This window comes from Myripristis murdjan, chromosome 24 (genome assembly GCF_902150065.1).
Source record: "Myripristis murdjan chromosome 24, fMyrMur1.1, whole genome shotgun sequence".
In the NCBI taxonomy this organism is placed as follows: Eukaryota; Metazoa; Chordata; class Actinopteri; order Holocentriformes; family Holocentridae; genus Myripristis; species Myripristis murdjan.
The window spans coordinates 33,169,521-33,187,439 of record NC_044003.1 but is presented as its reverse complement, the minus strand read 5'-3'; the positions used below and the strand labels follow the sequence as shown (position 1 = coordinate 33,187,439).

Genomic DNA, 17,919 nt, shown 5'->3' with positions numbered 1-17,919 from the left:
CTGAAAGGCAGGAATGCTACCGGAAAATCGCTTTATGAATAATTTTGTCCAAATCTGTATTTGGGTACTCCTCCCGCATCATCTTCAAATTTGGACTGGACTCTGGACCAAGCCATAAAAGTCATTTTTCCCCCTTGGATTTTTGATATTCTATACAGTTTTGCTATAATTGGCATTCAGGAGTGTTACATTGTTACATTTCCTGAATGCTTTGCAACCAGATTTGGCATACATGTGTAGCTATGAAATCTGGGTGGCCATGACAAATTTTGTGCCCTTTGGCCAATAGGTGGCGCTGTAGCAGCATCATACATTTAAATAGCCACAATTAACCTTTAGTAGTATTGTTTTGCCTAAACTTTGCTCGCTAATTATTTTAACACCATAGACACCATAGAAACAGTCTCAAGCAGCCGTCCATTCTTCTTCTTCCTCTCACACTCTTCCTTCATATTTGGCGTAATTTGTTGTTGTTGTTGGACATTTAGGGTAACAGGTGCAAGGGTGTTGGGGAATACAACATGGAGATATTACAAAAAGCCGTCATCCCCATAGGATTTCTCCCACTCTTATGTATGAAAATAGCTTTTGATTAGGGTGACCAGATGCTTACGAGCAACATGTGGGACAAAAAGTGTGCTTCTGTGTGACAAGGTGGTACACATCACCGCAATGCTGAAACATAGTCTAGATTTTTAAAAAATGTCCATCTAACTAAAAAAACAAACAAACATTTCTATTGAGACCAAGTTTATAAATATGAATAACAACAATTTGATTTGGTTGCACACAGTATCTGAGACCACAGAAAAAAAAAAACGCGTGTGACCATTCTTGTCATCTTGCACCGTCGGTCTATTAAACTCACTTAAACAGGTCTGCACAGAGGCCAGTTCTAGCACATCAGTAACTATGGCCGCTGCTTTTGTACATCCACAGGAGATTTTTTTGCAATCTCTGAGTCTGAAAAAATTACCAGAGCTAGCTTGCTAGCACAGTCTGTTGACCTGTATGATTGCGAGTGCTGCACTGTGTGGTAAATGTTCGTTATCGCAGCTGCTGTTACCTTGTCTGTTTGGCAGTCTTCCTTTGGTTTCAGGAGAAATGTTTCCATAGAGCCACAGGTTTCTTTCTGAGCGAGCCGTTTCTTGTGGGTTTCACATGACATGTGTCGCTTCACGTCATACTCAGCTCCATGCGCAATTGAGAAACAACTTTCGTTGTCAATCGGCCTCCACCGGTTTCACCCATTAATAAACACATTCCCATTCTTTATTGTAGCTACATCTCCTTTTTCTGAGGAATTTCCATGTTTTCCGCCAAAATCAGCATTCCGGTAGCTGAGGCTTTTGCCTTTGTTTTTTTTTTTTTTTTCGTCAGTGAGCGGAGGTAAGGAGGACGCCGGTGAGAGGTTGATGAACTCTTGACCCCATGTGTATGTTGATTGATTGACAGCAGATGGTGATAGCCCTTGTAGTGAGAGACTACATTACCCATAGTGCCACTGTAACAGGGTCAGAGTTCATTCAGTAAACATACCGTGACAGCATGCACAACGGTGTCCTGTTTTCCTCATTACGACATGGTGTCAGAAGTGACAAACGAACATAAAAACTCCGTGAGTTACGTCTGCTAGCTGTGCAGATAGTTTAGTCAGTCAGTGATGCGGTGTGTGTCAATTTAGTAGCCGAAAAATAGCGCGGAAAACTGCGACGGACGAATCGCGCTCTTCAAAGCTGAAAAAGCCGGGGAGCCCCCCTTTTGAGTAAGTAACTGAAGCAAGGGGTGAGCTAAACTGCGCACAGACAAGTCCGTTTTTTTTTTTTTGAATGGAACACGGCGAGGAGCAAGCTGACAATGAGCAACAGGGAGTAAACCAAGAGGAAGCAGAAATGGCAGTGGCAGCTGTACAGATATCTCATTCAGAGCCCTTTGACTTCTCCAACCCTGCAGAATGGCCAAGATGGATCAGACGGTTTGAGAGATTCCGCATTGCATCAGGACTAAATGCCAAACCCGAAGAATATCAGGTGAACACACTCCTTTATTCAATGGGAGATGCAGCTGATGATATTTTGGGAGTTTTGCCAATGACTGATGATGAAAAAAAGAAATATGAGTCTGTGAAATCTGCATTTGAGCAGCACTTTGTTGGAAAACACAATGTAATTTTTGAAAGAGCTCAAATTAATGTGAGATGTCAGCTAAAAGGAGAGAGTGCAGAAGCATTCATAACAGCTGCGCACAAGTTAGCCGAAAGCTGCAATTTTGGTGTGCTTAAAGACGAACTCATAAGAGACAGAACTGTAGTGGGGATAAAAGATAAAAGACTTTCAGAGTACCTACAACTGGACTCAGACCTAACCCTCGCCAAAGCAATCCAGAAAGTGAGGCAATGTGAGACTGTTAAGAGACAACAGGTTATCCTGCACAGTGAGGCAGTGGGAGGAGACCCCAAAACAAACGTGGACGCCATCAAAACAAACATGAAAAAGGACAAAAAGTTCCAGCGCTCAGGACTAAAGATAAACAAAGATCGAAAATCTGACGCACAAGGAGAAAAGGAGTGCCGCCGATGCGGGCAAGGACGCAAACATGGGTGGAAGGACTGCCCAGCCAAAGACGCAGAATGTCGAAAATGTCACAAAAGGGGGCATTATGCAGTTGCCTGCCAGAACGGTAAGCTGCACACAGTCACACAAGGTGGTTCAGACTGTGAACCGGAGGACTATGCATTTTTAGGTGAAGTAGATTCACAAACAACCAGGCCATGGATGGAAAAAGTAAATCTGAACGGAGAAGCCGTCACCTTCAAGATCGACACGGGGGCGGACGTGACGTCCGTACCAGAACACGTCTTCAAGCCAGAGAGGGACGGTAAGCTGCAAAAACCACGTAAAAGACTGTTCGGACCAGGCCGCAATCAGCTGAATGTAAAAGGCTGCTTCCAGAGTAAAATGGTGGCAAAAGGGCGATCTACAGAGCAACGTGTATGTAGTGGCAGGACTGACACAACCCACTGTTAGGCCTACCAGCAATAGAGGCCATGGGACTGGTACACAGGGTTGATGCAACCACAGTGGTGCAGCTGCAAACGGAGGAGGATTTCAAAGCAGCATACCCAAAAGTGTTCCAGGGGCTCGGAGAGCTGAAAGAGCCATACCATATTGAGCTGGAACAGGGAGCCACGGCGTACGCCCTCTTAACACCAAGACGGGTTCCACTTCCCCTGAGAAAAAAAGTACGGGAGGAACGCGACAGGATGGAAAACATGGGAGTCATATCCCCAGTGACTGAACCGACGGCCTGGTGTTCAGGAATGGTAGTCGTTCCAAAACCAATGAAGGACAAACTCAGAATCTGTGTGGATCTTACTCCACTGAATGCAGCAGTCAAGAGAGAACGCCTCATTCTACCGGCCGTCGACCAAACACTCGCAATGATGTCAGAGGCAAAAGTTTTCACAAAACTAGACGCCCGATCTGGCTTCTGGCAAATCCCCCTAACGCCAGAGTCACGACCCCTTACAACCTTCATCACCCCGTTCGGGAGATACTATTTCAACCGCCTTCCTTTTGGAATTGCATCGGCGCCTGAACACTTCCAGAGAAGGATGTCGCAGATGTTAGAGGGTTTCGAGGGCATGCTGTGTCATGCAGACGATGTGTTAGTGTATGGTCAGAACAGAGAGGAGCATGACCAGAGACTACATCGTGTGCTGCAGCAGATGCAGGACAAAGGCCTCACTCTGAATGAGAAATGTGAGTTTGCAAAGGAACACACGATCTTCGTTGGCCACAAAATCTCTTCAAAAGGCATCGAGCCAGACCCAAACAAAGTCAAGGCGATCCTACAGATGCTAGAGCCAACATGTGTGGAGGACGTCCGACGCTTGATAGGTATGGCAAACTCTCTGGCAAAATTTGTCCCCCAGCTGGCTACCATCATTGTGCCACTAACAGACCTAATGCGAACTTCAATTTCATTGTCATCATTGTAAGAATGATGCGGGTGCGGAAATGGTGGAGAGGTAGGAAAAGAATAAGGTTGGAAAGATGAAATAGTAGCTAAACACAAAGGTAAAAGGGTTAGGTAGTAAATGGAGAACGAAAAACATCATAAAAATCGATAAGGTAAGAATGTTGACAGAAGTAGTTATGGAGGAGGAGAGGAATAAAAGTGTGCAAAGGAGTAGCTTGACCTTTATGCGTAGAAAATGGCTGCCCTGAGCTATGACTGAGCTTTTTACTAGGAGACACAAATCAGGTGGATAGCTTAAAGAGTGGATGCGAGGGGAAACAGAGACGGCCGATACATCTCTTCTCATGACATTTTAACAGGCCTCTCCGTATCCCTTCCTCCACTCCATTCCCTACATTCATCCATCTTCCATCATCCACCTATCAATAACGGCTGCCCAAGTCCATAAGTCTATCAGCTGGTTGATCAGTGGGATTTGTTTTAACCTGAACAGTTTCAGTGAAGGAAATCAGTGAGAGAAGCAGGGAGGGGAGGCTGATTCAGAGAAAAAAAGATAGAGAGAGGCTGGGTGCATGTGATTGACAGGATATATTGTGTGTTAAAAGGAGGATGGGGTAGAACACATGCTTTTTTGATCACCTCACAGACACTTGAGAAATAACTTGGCATACATGAATCCTTAAAATGAATTATCAAAAGGGCCTGTGTTCAAACACTTTATTTGGCTGTGAAGTTAATTTGTTTTCTTAGTCTATCGTCTGTCTGACTTCTCTGGAATTAAGTCACCTTAATCACATCTGCCTTTGTCATTCTGATCTGTCCTCCTTACTGCTTAAGTTCCCTCAGTCTGAAGGGGGTGATTTGTCTAATGCGCTTTCTCTTATCCTGTTGTTCTTTCTCATGTTGTCCTCTCTTCTCCATTCCATCTTTCTTTCAGAGTCAAGATGCATATTTGTTCTCCAATGAAGTACCTCAGGAAAACTTTGCTGAGGTTTTGTTGCAGGCAGGCAAGCTGGCTGAGACCAAAACTGAAGGAAAAACCCTGTTTCCTGCCACAGACGGTAAACATGCATGTACACACACACACACAGACACACACATACACAAACACAAATATTAAGACAGATATAATAAGCAACTTTAAGATGGGCACATTTACTATTGCTGCAGACTATGTCCATACTTTGCTTTTGAGAAAAGCTGAAAATATGAATCAGCCAGTTACTGTGACTTTGCTGTCACATTAATGTATTTACATCCTGCCATTCTATTTTACTTTCAAATCTCAACTCTTCATTGAGCAATGTGTGTATTTTAGTTATTTGGTTGGTTGATGGCACCATGGAGATTCAACATGAGGAAAGTTATGGATTGTAGCTTTAAATTTGAAAAGAGGACTAATTTGGAAGCAGAATGTGTGCCATATCAGAAAAAAAGAGGGCAAACGTTCATGCAAATTAGCTTAAAAGTAAGTTTGTTATTACCTTATCACCACAATTCAGCCCATGCCGTTTTTATTCATCTACCTGGCTACCTTCAATAACCTACATTGCCACGCATCCTCTCCCCAACGATTTACCATGAAAGTGTCTCATTAATCCGCCACACAGCAGTAAAAACCTAAAAATATATTGACTGAAAGTTTGTTTGTTTGTTTATTTTTTGCTTGTTTTTGAATGACTTGAACTGTGAACTGAACTGTACTGAAAATTGTTTCTTAGCAAATTATGTATGGACAAAAAGAGTGGGGAAGAAAACCTGAGTTGGAATTTTTGAGTTGCATTATTTTGTGTGGACTTCTGAACTGGATTTTGGGTGTTTCTTGAACATATTTTGTTTTTCTTGCACTAAGATTTTGTGTTTGTGGGTGGAATTTGTCATTCTGATTGTAGGGTGTACATACTGGTAAATGTGCGTCCTCTGTGTGGTTTGACAGAAAACATTTAAAGCTGAACTGGCTGGCTGATCTTACATTCCAAGAGAGAGGCTAGCACCCCAACAAAATATTCAAATCTTTAAAAAAGAAAAAAGTCAAACTGTCACAATTGCATGTTACCGGAGCTCAGATAATGTCTTAAAATTGCTTGTGAAGTCGGACCATTAGCCATGAAAATCTTATTTCATAAAGTGTTGGGTGTATGTTTGAGATAGAGCGGATGGGTTTTGTTTAACTTTAGCTGTTCCTCATGCTCCATTTCTGGGAAGCTGTGGTATTTGCAGAGATCACAGTGTGGTTTGTTTCCCCCTCTTCACAACCACCACCACCTTGCCCTCTCCTCCCCTCATCCATTTCTGGCAGGGGAGCCTATGCGTCCCGGTTTAAGGGACATGATGGGAAGAATAGCTTCATATTGATCAATTAATTAATGTATACCCACGCATCCCATGGCAACAGTAAATAATGACATGTCACTGTGGCGATACCAGAGCGATAGCAGCAAATCAAAACACCTAGGCTCTGCCACATGATGGATCACACCTGCTAGGAAAAATCAATGACACTATAAAAATGCACACAAACTTGCTGGACATTCTAGAGGCAGTTGTGTTTGAGGCTGTGTGTGTGTGTGTGTGTTTGTGTGTCTGAAGGATTAAATACTTATGAATGCACACAGCTGAAGAATGCAAGCACATTGATAAGCCTACATTCTTCTCTGCTGCATGCCCCTCACACACAAACTCTTAAAATGGCCTCACACACTTAAACATTACACACACGCTAAAACTATGTGCTCCCTTTCTCAATCCCCCAACTCCTTCCACTGCTTTCATTCAAATGAATATCTCTCCTTCCCTTCAGAGCTGCAGCCAAGCGCGACGTGTCAGGAAAGAGAAAAGGTGTCATGGACGGCCGTACGTCCGATAACAACCTTCGATTAATGACTGCCATATTGGGCCGCCACACTGGCTGTCCTCAAAAACAGACTCTGAGATAGCCTTTAAGAAAATAAATATATCGATTTTTCACCTGGCTGGCAAGATAAGCTGGAGGTAATTGATGGTGACACAACTGGAGAGTAACTCAATGGGATTGCGCTGATTAAGGTGTAGGAAATGGCTACTCCGTGTAAGGAGAGAGAGAAACACACACATATTTATATAACATACATGTACAAATACTCAAATAAAATACAAGGATACAAGGATGCAAGGAAGTTTATTGGTCATATGTGAAGTCCATGTCAGGTTCTCTGTTATGTTGATTCCCAGGAACTTAAAACTGCTCACTTGCTCCACCTCAGCTCCATTGATGTAGACAGAGTTGTGTGTCTTTGCCTCCTTTTTTCTAAAATCAACTATCAGCTCTTTGGTTTTGCTGATGTTGAGCAGTAGGTTGTTTTCTGTGCACCATTCTGCAAGATGGTTGATTTCCTCCCGATATGAGAACTCATCATTGTTGGAAATCCGGCCGTGATGGTGGTGTCATCCGCGAACTTCACAATAGAGTTCTCTCCATGTCGGGGGTTGCAGTCATGGGTGTACAGCGTGAACAGGAGGGGGCTGAGCACACAGCCCTGGGGGGCTCCAGTGTTGAGCACTAGAGTGGAGGAGGAGAGACTGCCAATCCGAACTGACTGGGGTCTGTTTGTGAGGAAGTCCAGTATCCAGTTGCAGAGAGTGGTACTGATGCCCAGAGTGTTCAGTTTTCCAATCAGCTTCATGGGGGAGATTGTGCTGAAAGCTGAGCTGAAGTCAACAAACAGCATTCTGATGTAGGTGCTGCTTTTCTCAAGGTGAGTGAAGCCTGAGTGGAGAGCAGTGGAGATGGCATCCTCTGTGGATCTATTGGTTCTGAATGCAAACTGCTGAGGGTCCAGACTGGAAGGGATGTTGTTCTTTATGTGCTGGAGAACCAGTTTCTCAAAGCACTTCATCAGGATGGGGGTGAGTGCCACAGGGCGGTAGTCATTTAGATCAGACACTGCAGACTTTTTAGGCACAGGGATGATGGTAGCTGTCTTGAAGCAGGTGGGAACACTCTCCTGTGACAGTGATATGTTAAAAATGTCAGTAATGACATCTACTAGCTGGTTGGCACATGTTTTTAGTACACAGCTCAGCAGCTTTACTTAGGCTCAGCAGCTTTACTCATATTCACTTTCAGCAGGGCTTTCCTCACATCCACTGTGGATACTGACAGTGGCCGGTCCTCTGGAGGCGGAGTAGACTTTACAGCTGACTCTCTGTTGAGGAGGTCAAAGCGAGCATAAAATGTGTTTAGCTCGTCTGGTAACGTGGCCTCACACATGATGGGAGCGCTCCTGCTTTTGTAGCCTGTCACATTTTTGACCGCCTGCCACAAGTCTTTGCTGTTGTTGGTGTTGAGGTCTCTCTCCAGTCTCTGCTGATGCCTTCGCTTTGCCTCCTTGATGCCAGCTTTCAGTTTTGCTCTGGCAGTGTTGTAGGCTTCTTTGTCACCTGACTTAAAGGCAGCTTTTTTGGCTCTACATAGAGTTCTCACCTCTCCATTCATCCAGGCTTTCTCATTAGGGAATGATTTAACTGTCCTTATTTTTACCACATCATCAGCACATTTGCTGATGTATGATGTCACTGATGATGTGTAGTCTTCAAGGTCGCTATGGTTCTCCTGGGTAGCAGCATCTTTAATCATCTACCAGTCTGTGCATTCAAAACAGTCCTGTAGAGCTGCTGCAGCTTCATCTGTCCACACTTTAACTGTTTTTACAGTTGGTTTGACCCTTTTTGTCAGCTGGATGTAGGTAGGCAGGAGAAGCAGGGAGATGTGGTCTGACTGGCCAAAATGAGGATGAGAGAGGGCTCTGTAGCTGCCAGGAACATTGGTGTAGACGTGGCCCAGTGTGTTGTTTCCTCTGGTGGAGATGTGGACGTGCTGGTGGAATCTAGGCAAAACAGTTCTGAGGTCTGTTTGATTAAAATCCCCAGCAACAATAATAACAGCATCTGGCTGTTTTGTCATGTGACTGCTGATGACCTCATACAATTCCTGGAGTGCATTTTTTGAATTTTCATCCGGTGGAATGTAAACAGCAGCAACAAACACACTGGTGAATTCTCTAGGCAGGTAATATGGCCGACATCTCAGCAGTAAAAACTCAACGTCAGGTGAACATTTTCCATCCACTCTGACTGCACCTGTGCACCAAGCATCACTGATGTACACACAGAGCCCGCCCCCTCTCATCTTACTGGAGTCTTGTGTTCTGTCGGCCCGGAACAGGCTCCCCCCGTCCAGTGCTAAAGCCTCATCCGGTATGTTGTTATGGAGCCACGTCTCTGTGAGGATGAGAGCACCGCAGTTCCTGGTTTCATTCTGCTGGGCCAGCCTGAGCCTTATCTCATCCATTTTATATTCCTGCGACCGAACATTTGACAGGAGTAGGCGGAGTAGTGGGACAGCCTTGGGTCCAAGCCTTCTTAGCTTAAGTCTCACACCGGCTTGTTTCCCTCTCTTCCTGGGTCGACCACACAGCTTGTGATGATGTCTGGTCCAAATGTTCTGGTTTTTGGATCTTAAGATGCCAAGAGCAGAGATTGTCTCAAGGTCCGCGGCACTCAATCCAATTATTGCACTTCCTCTTCTGATATTGACGAGTGTATTACTGTCAAAAGTGATACACCCACAAGTGACACGATTCTCAGCAATGAAAACGAGAGAATCGCTCCTCTTTATGCTAAAATTGAGGGAGCCACCAGCTGCTGCATGTATATGCGCCGCCGTTGCCATACACATACATAGCTTCACTACTGACTGCGTGTTGACCAGGCTGTAGTTAGTTGTTTTTCACATCCCTGCATAAGCGAAACAGCAATACATCACTGTCACACTGTCCCACTAACAATGTCCCTGATTTAGCTGACACAGGAGTAGACGTGTGTACACATATGTAGATGCAGGCACAAACATATACAGACTCCTGCATGGACTCATATAGTCCCTCTTTATCGCCCTCTCCCTCGGTTTTCTCTCTCACATATGCAAAAATACTGTACACTTTTAAGGCAGGGTTATTTACACTGTTAGTGTGTGTGTGTTTTCCCCTCTTGTAATTCCTGTCCTGATGGTATCAGTCACTTAAGAGAGGTGTGTTATCAGCTCATTAAAACCTTGGGTTTAGCGGAGGGACGGAGGGAGTGAGCGCCAGCTGGGGGTGGGCAAAGGAACATGAGGAAAGGGAGAATGGCTTTACTTTACAGAGCTGTTAAGCTGCTTTCAACTGGTGCATCACTCCACCCCTACCCACACTTTCAGTCCCTAAGCATATGCGCGATTTCCTTGCTTTTGTGTCCTTACCCCTCTCTCACTCCCAATGTCCATGCTCTAGTTTTCTCTGTCTGTTCCACTTTGTCTCAGGCTCTTATCACCAGCAGAGACTATTGTTCTCCTCTGGTCTGAAACTACAAAGTGATTTGGTCCCAGTCTGCTGCTCTCTCCCACTGTTTGCCCATGTTGTGTTTCTGTGTTTCTGTGATTGAGTGAGTGACTTTGTGAATGAGTCTGTCTGTGTGCTTCTTGTGCTTGTATCCCATCAGTATAGAACTGTTTTCATCATAGGATGAAGGTGGTCACTCAGAATGATTTTCAGTGAACCTTGCCTCTAAGGGGTCAAATGGAAAAAACCCACCCCACATAACAGAGCCAGTGGACCCCCTCACTATAGGGGTCCAGAATTCAGGCCTGTAGCATTCTCTTGGTGCATGCACATGTGCATCTACTTGTCCAGAATATAGTAAAGGATGACTTGAGAACTGAAAACTGTTACGAAATTAGAACTGTATCCAAAATGCCAAGAACCGGGTACTGTCAAAAATTTTGAATTTTGGTTTTGATTATCGATTCCCAAATATATAACCTTGATCAATTTTCAGTGAAGGCAACTCCTGTCTGAGTCATTCATAACAGATAATTTCTTGAGTGATGGGACTATAGTGAGTTTTCTGTTTTCAACAAGAACTTTTTAGAGGTTTTATAGCATAAAACAAGTGTCTGCTCGTGATGAAAAGCAAGTTCATAAGCAAGATGCTGCAGATTGTTGAGTGTTTGATATTTATCTGCTCAGCTGTTAGCAGTTGGGCAGTCTCCGACACACCCAGAAACAAGGAAGGGTCAAAGTTGAATTTTATTCCCTTAAACAGTTAAAAACAAACCAACGGCAGTTAAAAATAGCTTTATCACCTTCTAAATTTTAAAGTTAAAGTCATGAAAGCTCATTCTCTCCCATCTCCTAGGAGAGAGCTGGGAAAGAACAGCTATCTTGTCCTGTTTGCCTTTGTAATGAGGGCTTTATGCATTGCAGGCCTACCGTAATAACCCCCTCTGTATAGAGAGGGTTATTATGGCTTGATTGCCGAGCTGGGTTAGGGTTAGGAACTCCCTTACGCCAGATGCCAGCAGCAATGGGAAATTTTTCAGCATGTCGCAAGTTTAAGAAACTCACTTATGGATGTTTAGTTGGGCAAATGTGCAATATGCGTGGTCAGTGTGCATGGTTTTGTGCTTGTTCTGTTGTGGTCTCCAGATTTCAGTCCAGCAGTTATGCTTTCGAGTTCAAACCTGCAGTCCAGGCTCTGAACCTTAGAGGCGCTGCAACCCCTTGTAACCTTTTGTTAGGTGGCAGATATTACCAGGTTCAAATCATTGATTCAAGCTGATGAACTGCAACCAGTTAAATACATCTAATTTCAAATTCTTCTAATCAAACTTTTTTTTGCCTGTCTCTGCTGCGTAGACTAATTTGCTATTCGGCAGAGGTTCCAACTTTGAAGTGCACTTAGGTGAAGTTTGCACTCGTCCAGAGTGCTCTTATTATGAGTGGGCATGCATTCCCACTTTGAATAATGAACACCTTCTATGTGAGAAACCACACACAATTTTGTCCACATACACATGCTGTACACAACCACGTACTCAAACATGCACAATAGCCTGGTGAACAGATGGGCAGGAGTCCCAGGAGTCAGAAAGGATTTTTAATGGCTCTTCTTGACTTTTTCCCTCCCTCTCTTCTCTCATCTCTCTCTCTGTCTTTTGTCTGCCCCAGAGTGAGGTGTGCTCTGACAGGTACTGTCTGTATTCAGCAAATGTGGGACGAGTCTCAACTAGAAAGAAAGGCTGGGACGTTAATCTTGAGTGGTTTTGTTTTAGTCTTTTCTCCTTCTCTTTCTCCTCCCTCCATCCATCTATCCTCATTAGTGTTGCTGCAGCTGGCCAATGATGCGTTTCCCAGGGACATGACACTGGCTCTATCATACTTGCTGGCCATGCCTCAGGTAGGCTGAATACATGCGCACATGCATACACACATGTACTAACAAATGCACAGACTGCCGTTTATGGAAAGTGAAAGGCATCAGCATCCAAAGCTAAGTGAATCCATATCATCAATGGATCTCTCAACTCTTTAGATGAGTAATCAAGTGAGGTTGTACATTTACTGTATCTGTGTCAAATGTGAATGAAAGAAGCACATAATAGCCATAAATATCATTCTTGAGAATGACACAACACTGGCAGCTTTGCAAAAATCATCAAATGAGCTTCAAGCATGTCTTTTTTTTCTTTTTCAAACTGCTGTCCACAAATTCTGTCTCTCCTTCTCTCTCACACTTTTGCTGTCTCCTTCCAGGTGTTGGATGCCAACAAGTGTTTTGAGAAGCACAGCCACTCTGCTTTGTCCCTCCAGTTGGCTGCCTATTACTACTCCCTGCAGATCTACAGTCATCTCACCCCCTGCTTCAAGGACAAGGGTCACACCCTCTACCAGGTTAGGATTCAAAATTGAGCGTATGAGTGAAGGTAGGATATACATAGTGTTGCAAAGGGGTGAAAAGTTTCCGGTAAATTTCCCGGAAAGTTTCTGAAAATTCCCGTGGGAATTTTTGCTCTGGAATATTGGACATTTTCAGAAGATTTTTGCTGTCACTTTTTTTCCAATTTTTCTGAAAATTCGGCTCGGGAATTTTGGGAATTTTAGTTTTTTTTTTTTCTTGTCATCAATTTGAATGAGGTTTTTAAAAAGTTTCCATGGAAATTTAAGCTTTTAAGAAATTAAGAAATTTCATTTTTGTTGTTGTTAACTTAAGGTGAATGGGGCAAAAATAAACAATAATCAATAAAATGAATGTCATCATCAATATCATCATTTTGGAAATGGAAACCCTAATGTCCTGAACTCAGGACTCACCTCTAACCCAAAGGCCACAATGCCAGCATACTGTAAAATCATCATCCCCATACCCAAGTGTGTGAAATAAAACTTAAATATAAAACTTATAATATAAACAGTCAACTTTGCATTTTGGTGGAAACAAATATGTTGCATGATTCAATACAAATTCAACTGTACATATGCAAATAATTTCAAGCACATTTGATCATCATCAATCAGTAGCCTGTACTCCACTAGGCTACAGCACTTCCACTGAGACAGACGATCATCATATCAGCATCACGATTCAATTTCCTGCATTTCTATGCATTTTAATGGGTAGTTTGAACCACTTCATATGCACACCTTAACAATAGTACTGCACACAGTCATATGCCTGAATTAATAGCCTAGACCTCTTACTAATGCTGTATAACTGCTGGTCGTTGTATTAATATCCTACAACAGAACAGACATAGGATTATTTTAAAGAGAAAATTTGTTGCACACGGGTGATACCATTAATATCTTAATGTAGAATATTTACATAAAACGCCCCGATGGATCAGGTTAATTTCATTTGAACAACAGATTTCCCAAGCATTTATATGGGCTATGCAAACTTCAGTCCACATGATAAAAATTAATCCACAGACCACCAAAGTAACTTTTGACTGTTTAATTAAATGAACTTAAAATTACTCTGGCACGGTTGGAGGAGGTGTGCTCCAGTACGGTACGGGTGATCATACATGAGCACATGCACGGTCACGCACGCAGTGTGCAAACGTGGATACGACATAAATCATGCTGTCCTCCTGCTTCCGCAAAATTGTTTAATGCGTGCAGCGTGATTAACTGCGAATTGCGGCATTGCACAATCAATAATCAGCTGATAATTATAATCAACCAGATCTGGCAGACCTGACCAGGTGGCCACGCACACTGTGCGGTGCTGGCCGGCACCGAGCAGGCACGGCTCCCCCAAAATTTCACAATGTTTCCAGCCAGGGGAGCTCATGTCACCACCAGAGGAGCTGTGCTCCCCTTTGCTCCCCCTTATTTCGTACACTGGTTATGCCAATATTCACGACAGTTTGACTCAGCTGGGGAAAATTCCCGAAAATTCCCTGGAAATTCATTATAATGTAACATGTTTGCATGCATATCTGCTTATAACAAACCAAAATGTTTATTATGTATATATGTATATGACCGGGTGAATGCAATGAATATAAATTCCCGAAAATTCCCGTTAATTCCCGTAAATTCCCATGGACATTTTCCAACTTTGAAAATTCCGGGAATTTTGCAACACTAATATACACTATATTACCAAAAGTATTCGCTCACCTGCCTTTACTCATACTATGAACTGAAGTGCCATCCCATTCCTAACCCATAGAGTTCAATATGATGTCGGTCCACCTTTTGCAGCTATTACAGCTTCAACTCTTCTGGGAAGACTGTCCACAAGGTTGAGGAGAGTGTTTATAGGAATTTTTGACCATTCTTCCAAAAGCGCATTGGTGAGGTCACACACTGATGTTGGTCAAGAAGGCCTGGCTCTCAGTCTCCGCTCTAATTCATCCCAAAGGTGTTCTATCGGGTTCAGGTCAGGACTCTGTGCAGGCCAGTCAAGTTCATCCACACCAGACTCTGTCATCCATGTCTTTATGGACCTTGCTTTGTGCACTGGTGCACAGTCATGTTGGAAGAGGAAGGGGCCCGCTCCAAACTGTTCCCACAAGGTTGGGAGCATGGAATTGTCCAAAATGTTTTGGTATCCTGAAGCATTCAAAGTTCCTTTCGCTGGAACTAAGGGGCCAAGCCCAGCTCCTGAAAAACAACCCCACACCATAATTCCTCCTCCACCAAATTTCACAGTCGGCACAATGCAGTCTGAAATGTACCGTTCTCCTGGCAACCTCCAAACCCAGACTCGTCCATCAGATTGCCAGATGGAAAAGCGTGATTCATCACTCCAGAGAACGCGTCTCCACTGCTCTAGAGGCCAGTGGCGGCGTGCTTTACACCATTGCATCCGACGCTTTGCATTGCACTTGGTGATGTGTGGCTTGGCTGCAGCTGCTCGGCCATGGAAACCCATTCCATGAAGCTCTCTGCGTACTGTACTTGGGCTAATCTGAAGGTCACATGAAGTTTGTAGCTCTGTAGCAATTGACTGTGCAGAAAGTCGGCGACCTCTTTGCACTATGCGCTTCAGCATCCGCTGACCCCTCTCCGTCACTTTACGTGGCCTACCACTTCGTGGCTGAGTTGCTGTTGTTCCCAAACGCTTCCATTTTGTTATAATAGAGCTGACAGTTGACTGTGGAATATTTAGGAGCGAGGAAATTTCACGACTGGATTTGTTGCACAGGTGGCATCCTATGACAGTTCCACGCTGGAATTCACTGAGCTCCTGAGAGCGGCCCATTCTTTCACAAATGTCTTGTTTCACAGTCTGCATGCCTGAGTGCTTGATTTTATACACCTGTGGCCAGGCCAAGTGATTAGGACACCTGATTCTGATCATTTGAATGGGTGAGCGAATACTTTTGGTAATATAAACTCCTTGTTAGAGAACAGCAACTTGTGCAAAAAGTACTGAAACATTGAACAGTTGGACATGTGCATTCAAAAGTTTACAGAAGGTCACATTAAGTTCACCTGTAAAGGTTATAATGCATTTTAGGTTCATCCTGAAATTTTACCCGAAAGCCGAATATCCCTAACTTTTTGTGAGTAGTGTATTTGGACGGTGACAAAATATTTATAATTTTGTCAATGTACACCACCACAGTGGATTTAAAATGGAGTAATCAAGATGTGATTGACGTACAGACTTTCAGCTTTAATTTAAGGGGTGGAGCAAAAATATGGCATTAACTGTTTAGGGATTACAGCCAGTTTTATACATTGTCACCCCATTTTCAGAGGCTCAAAAGTAATTGGACACTTAACTAAAAAGCAGGATCACGGCCGTTGTTTATCAGAACCCTCAACAAGCGATCCAAAGAGGCATCCATGCACAGAGCAACAACTTTAGGCGTAATCAATTCAATGATTTGGTATATCCCAAAAAAATAAGTAATCTACTGGTAACCTCAGCAACACCAAAAGGCCTGGAAGACCACATAAGACATCTAAAGTGGGTAACTGAAGAATTTTTTCCCCAGTAAAGAAAAACCCATTCAGTCTAGGGAAGGCAAAAACGCTCTCGAGGAGGTAGGCATATCATTGTCCAAATCTACAGTCAAGAGACGTTTAAGAGAAAATATGTACAGAGGATATAGAGCAAGGTGGAAACCGCTGGTGTCACTTAAGAACTGTAAGACTGTAAGACTTTGCAAAAAACAATCATTCATCTTCTAAACCGCTTATCCTCACAATGGTCGCGGGGGGTTGCTGGAGCCTATCCCAGCGCTCATTGGGCGGAAGGCAAGGAAACACCCTGGACAGGTCGCCAGTCCATCACAGGGCAGACAGACAAACACTGACATTCACACGCACAGTCACACCTAGGGGCAATTTAGCTTCTCCAATTCACCTGACCTGCATGTCTTTGGACGGTGGGAGGAAACTGGAGTGCCCGGCGGAAACCCATGCAGACACGGGGAGAACATGCAAACTACACACAAAGGACCCTGGGTGGGAATCGAACCCAGGACCTTCTTACTGTGAGGCACCAGTGCTAACCACTACACCACCGTGCCGCCCTGCAAAAAACATCTAAAAAAAAAAAAAAAACCTGCCCAATTCTGGAACAAGGCTCTTTGGACAGATGAGATGGAGATTATGGCATGGGCATGTATGGCTGCCCGTAGAAATGGGTCACCAGTGTTTATTGATGATGTGGCTGCAGATGTAAGTAGCAGGATGAATTCAGATGTTTAAAGGGCTATACTGTCCACTCAGATTCAGCCATATGCCACAAAACTGATAGGACAGCACTTTGCAGTGCAAATGGACAGTCACTCAAAACATACTATGAAAGCAGCCCAAGAGTTACTGAAAGCAAAGAAGTGGAATATTCTTCAATGGCCAAGTCAGTCCCCAGACCTAAACCCAGCTGAGTATGCTTTTCACCTGCTGAGGACCAAACTGAAGGCTGAAAGACCCACAAACAAGCAGCAACTGAAGGCAGCTGGAGTAAAGGCTTGGCAGAGCATCTCAAGGGAGGAAACTCAGAATTTGGTGATGTTGTCCATCGGTTCCAGAACTGAGGCAGTCATATAGCTCATTTCCACTATAAAGAGCCGTGCCGTGAAGGGCCGTGCTGGGCTCAGCCCGCCAACTGGTGCCGCGGCCGGCCCGCTCGACGCCGACCGGTGTCGCGGCCGACCCGCCTGATGCCATCATCATCATCTTCACAGATGCTCTGCCATCTGCGCTTAGTGGTCACATTTCCATTTCCATTTGTAAGAAAAATGTAAACTAGGCTACACAGCAGAAAAACCCAACAAAAAACTCAACCAAATCAATTTCTTCCATAATCTCTCCAGAAACTAATGTTTGTAAATAATAGCCTCCTGGCTGAAGGTTTAATGGTTGACACTTGTCACTTGTCAGTTTGTAGCAGCCTGGTTAACTGACATTCTAACGGACCAATCACGAAGGAGATCATATTTAGGCCCCGCCTCCGGGGCCCCGTTCTAATCGGGCCAGCACCAGATGTCAAACCGGGCTGAAATCTTTCACGGTTGGTTCCCGGAACCAAGCGGGCTGGTGTAGTGGGAATGAATGCGGAACCATGAATTTCACGGCACGGCGCGGCACGGTACTATAGTGGAAAAACGCTAAT

General features: G+C 44.0%; 1 protein-coding gene across 1 annotated transcript in view; it reads left to right on the top strand.

Moving 5' to 3' along the window:
• Positions 1-17,919, top strand: part of nbas (NBAS subunit of NRZ tethering complex) — a 409,584-nt gene that overhangs the window by 203,762 nt on the left and 187,903 nt on the right. Inside the window, 3 exon segments of the mRNA XM_030047740.1 lie at positions 4,919-5,042; positions 12,158-12,234; positions 12,591-12,728. Of these exon segments, the coding sequence (XP_029903600.1) occupies positions 4,919-5,042; positions 12,158-12,234; positions 12,591-12,728 (339 nt within the window).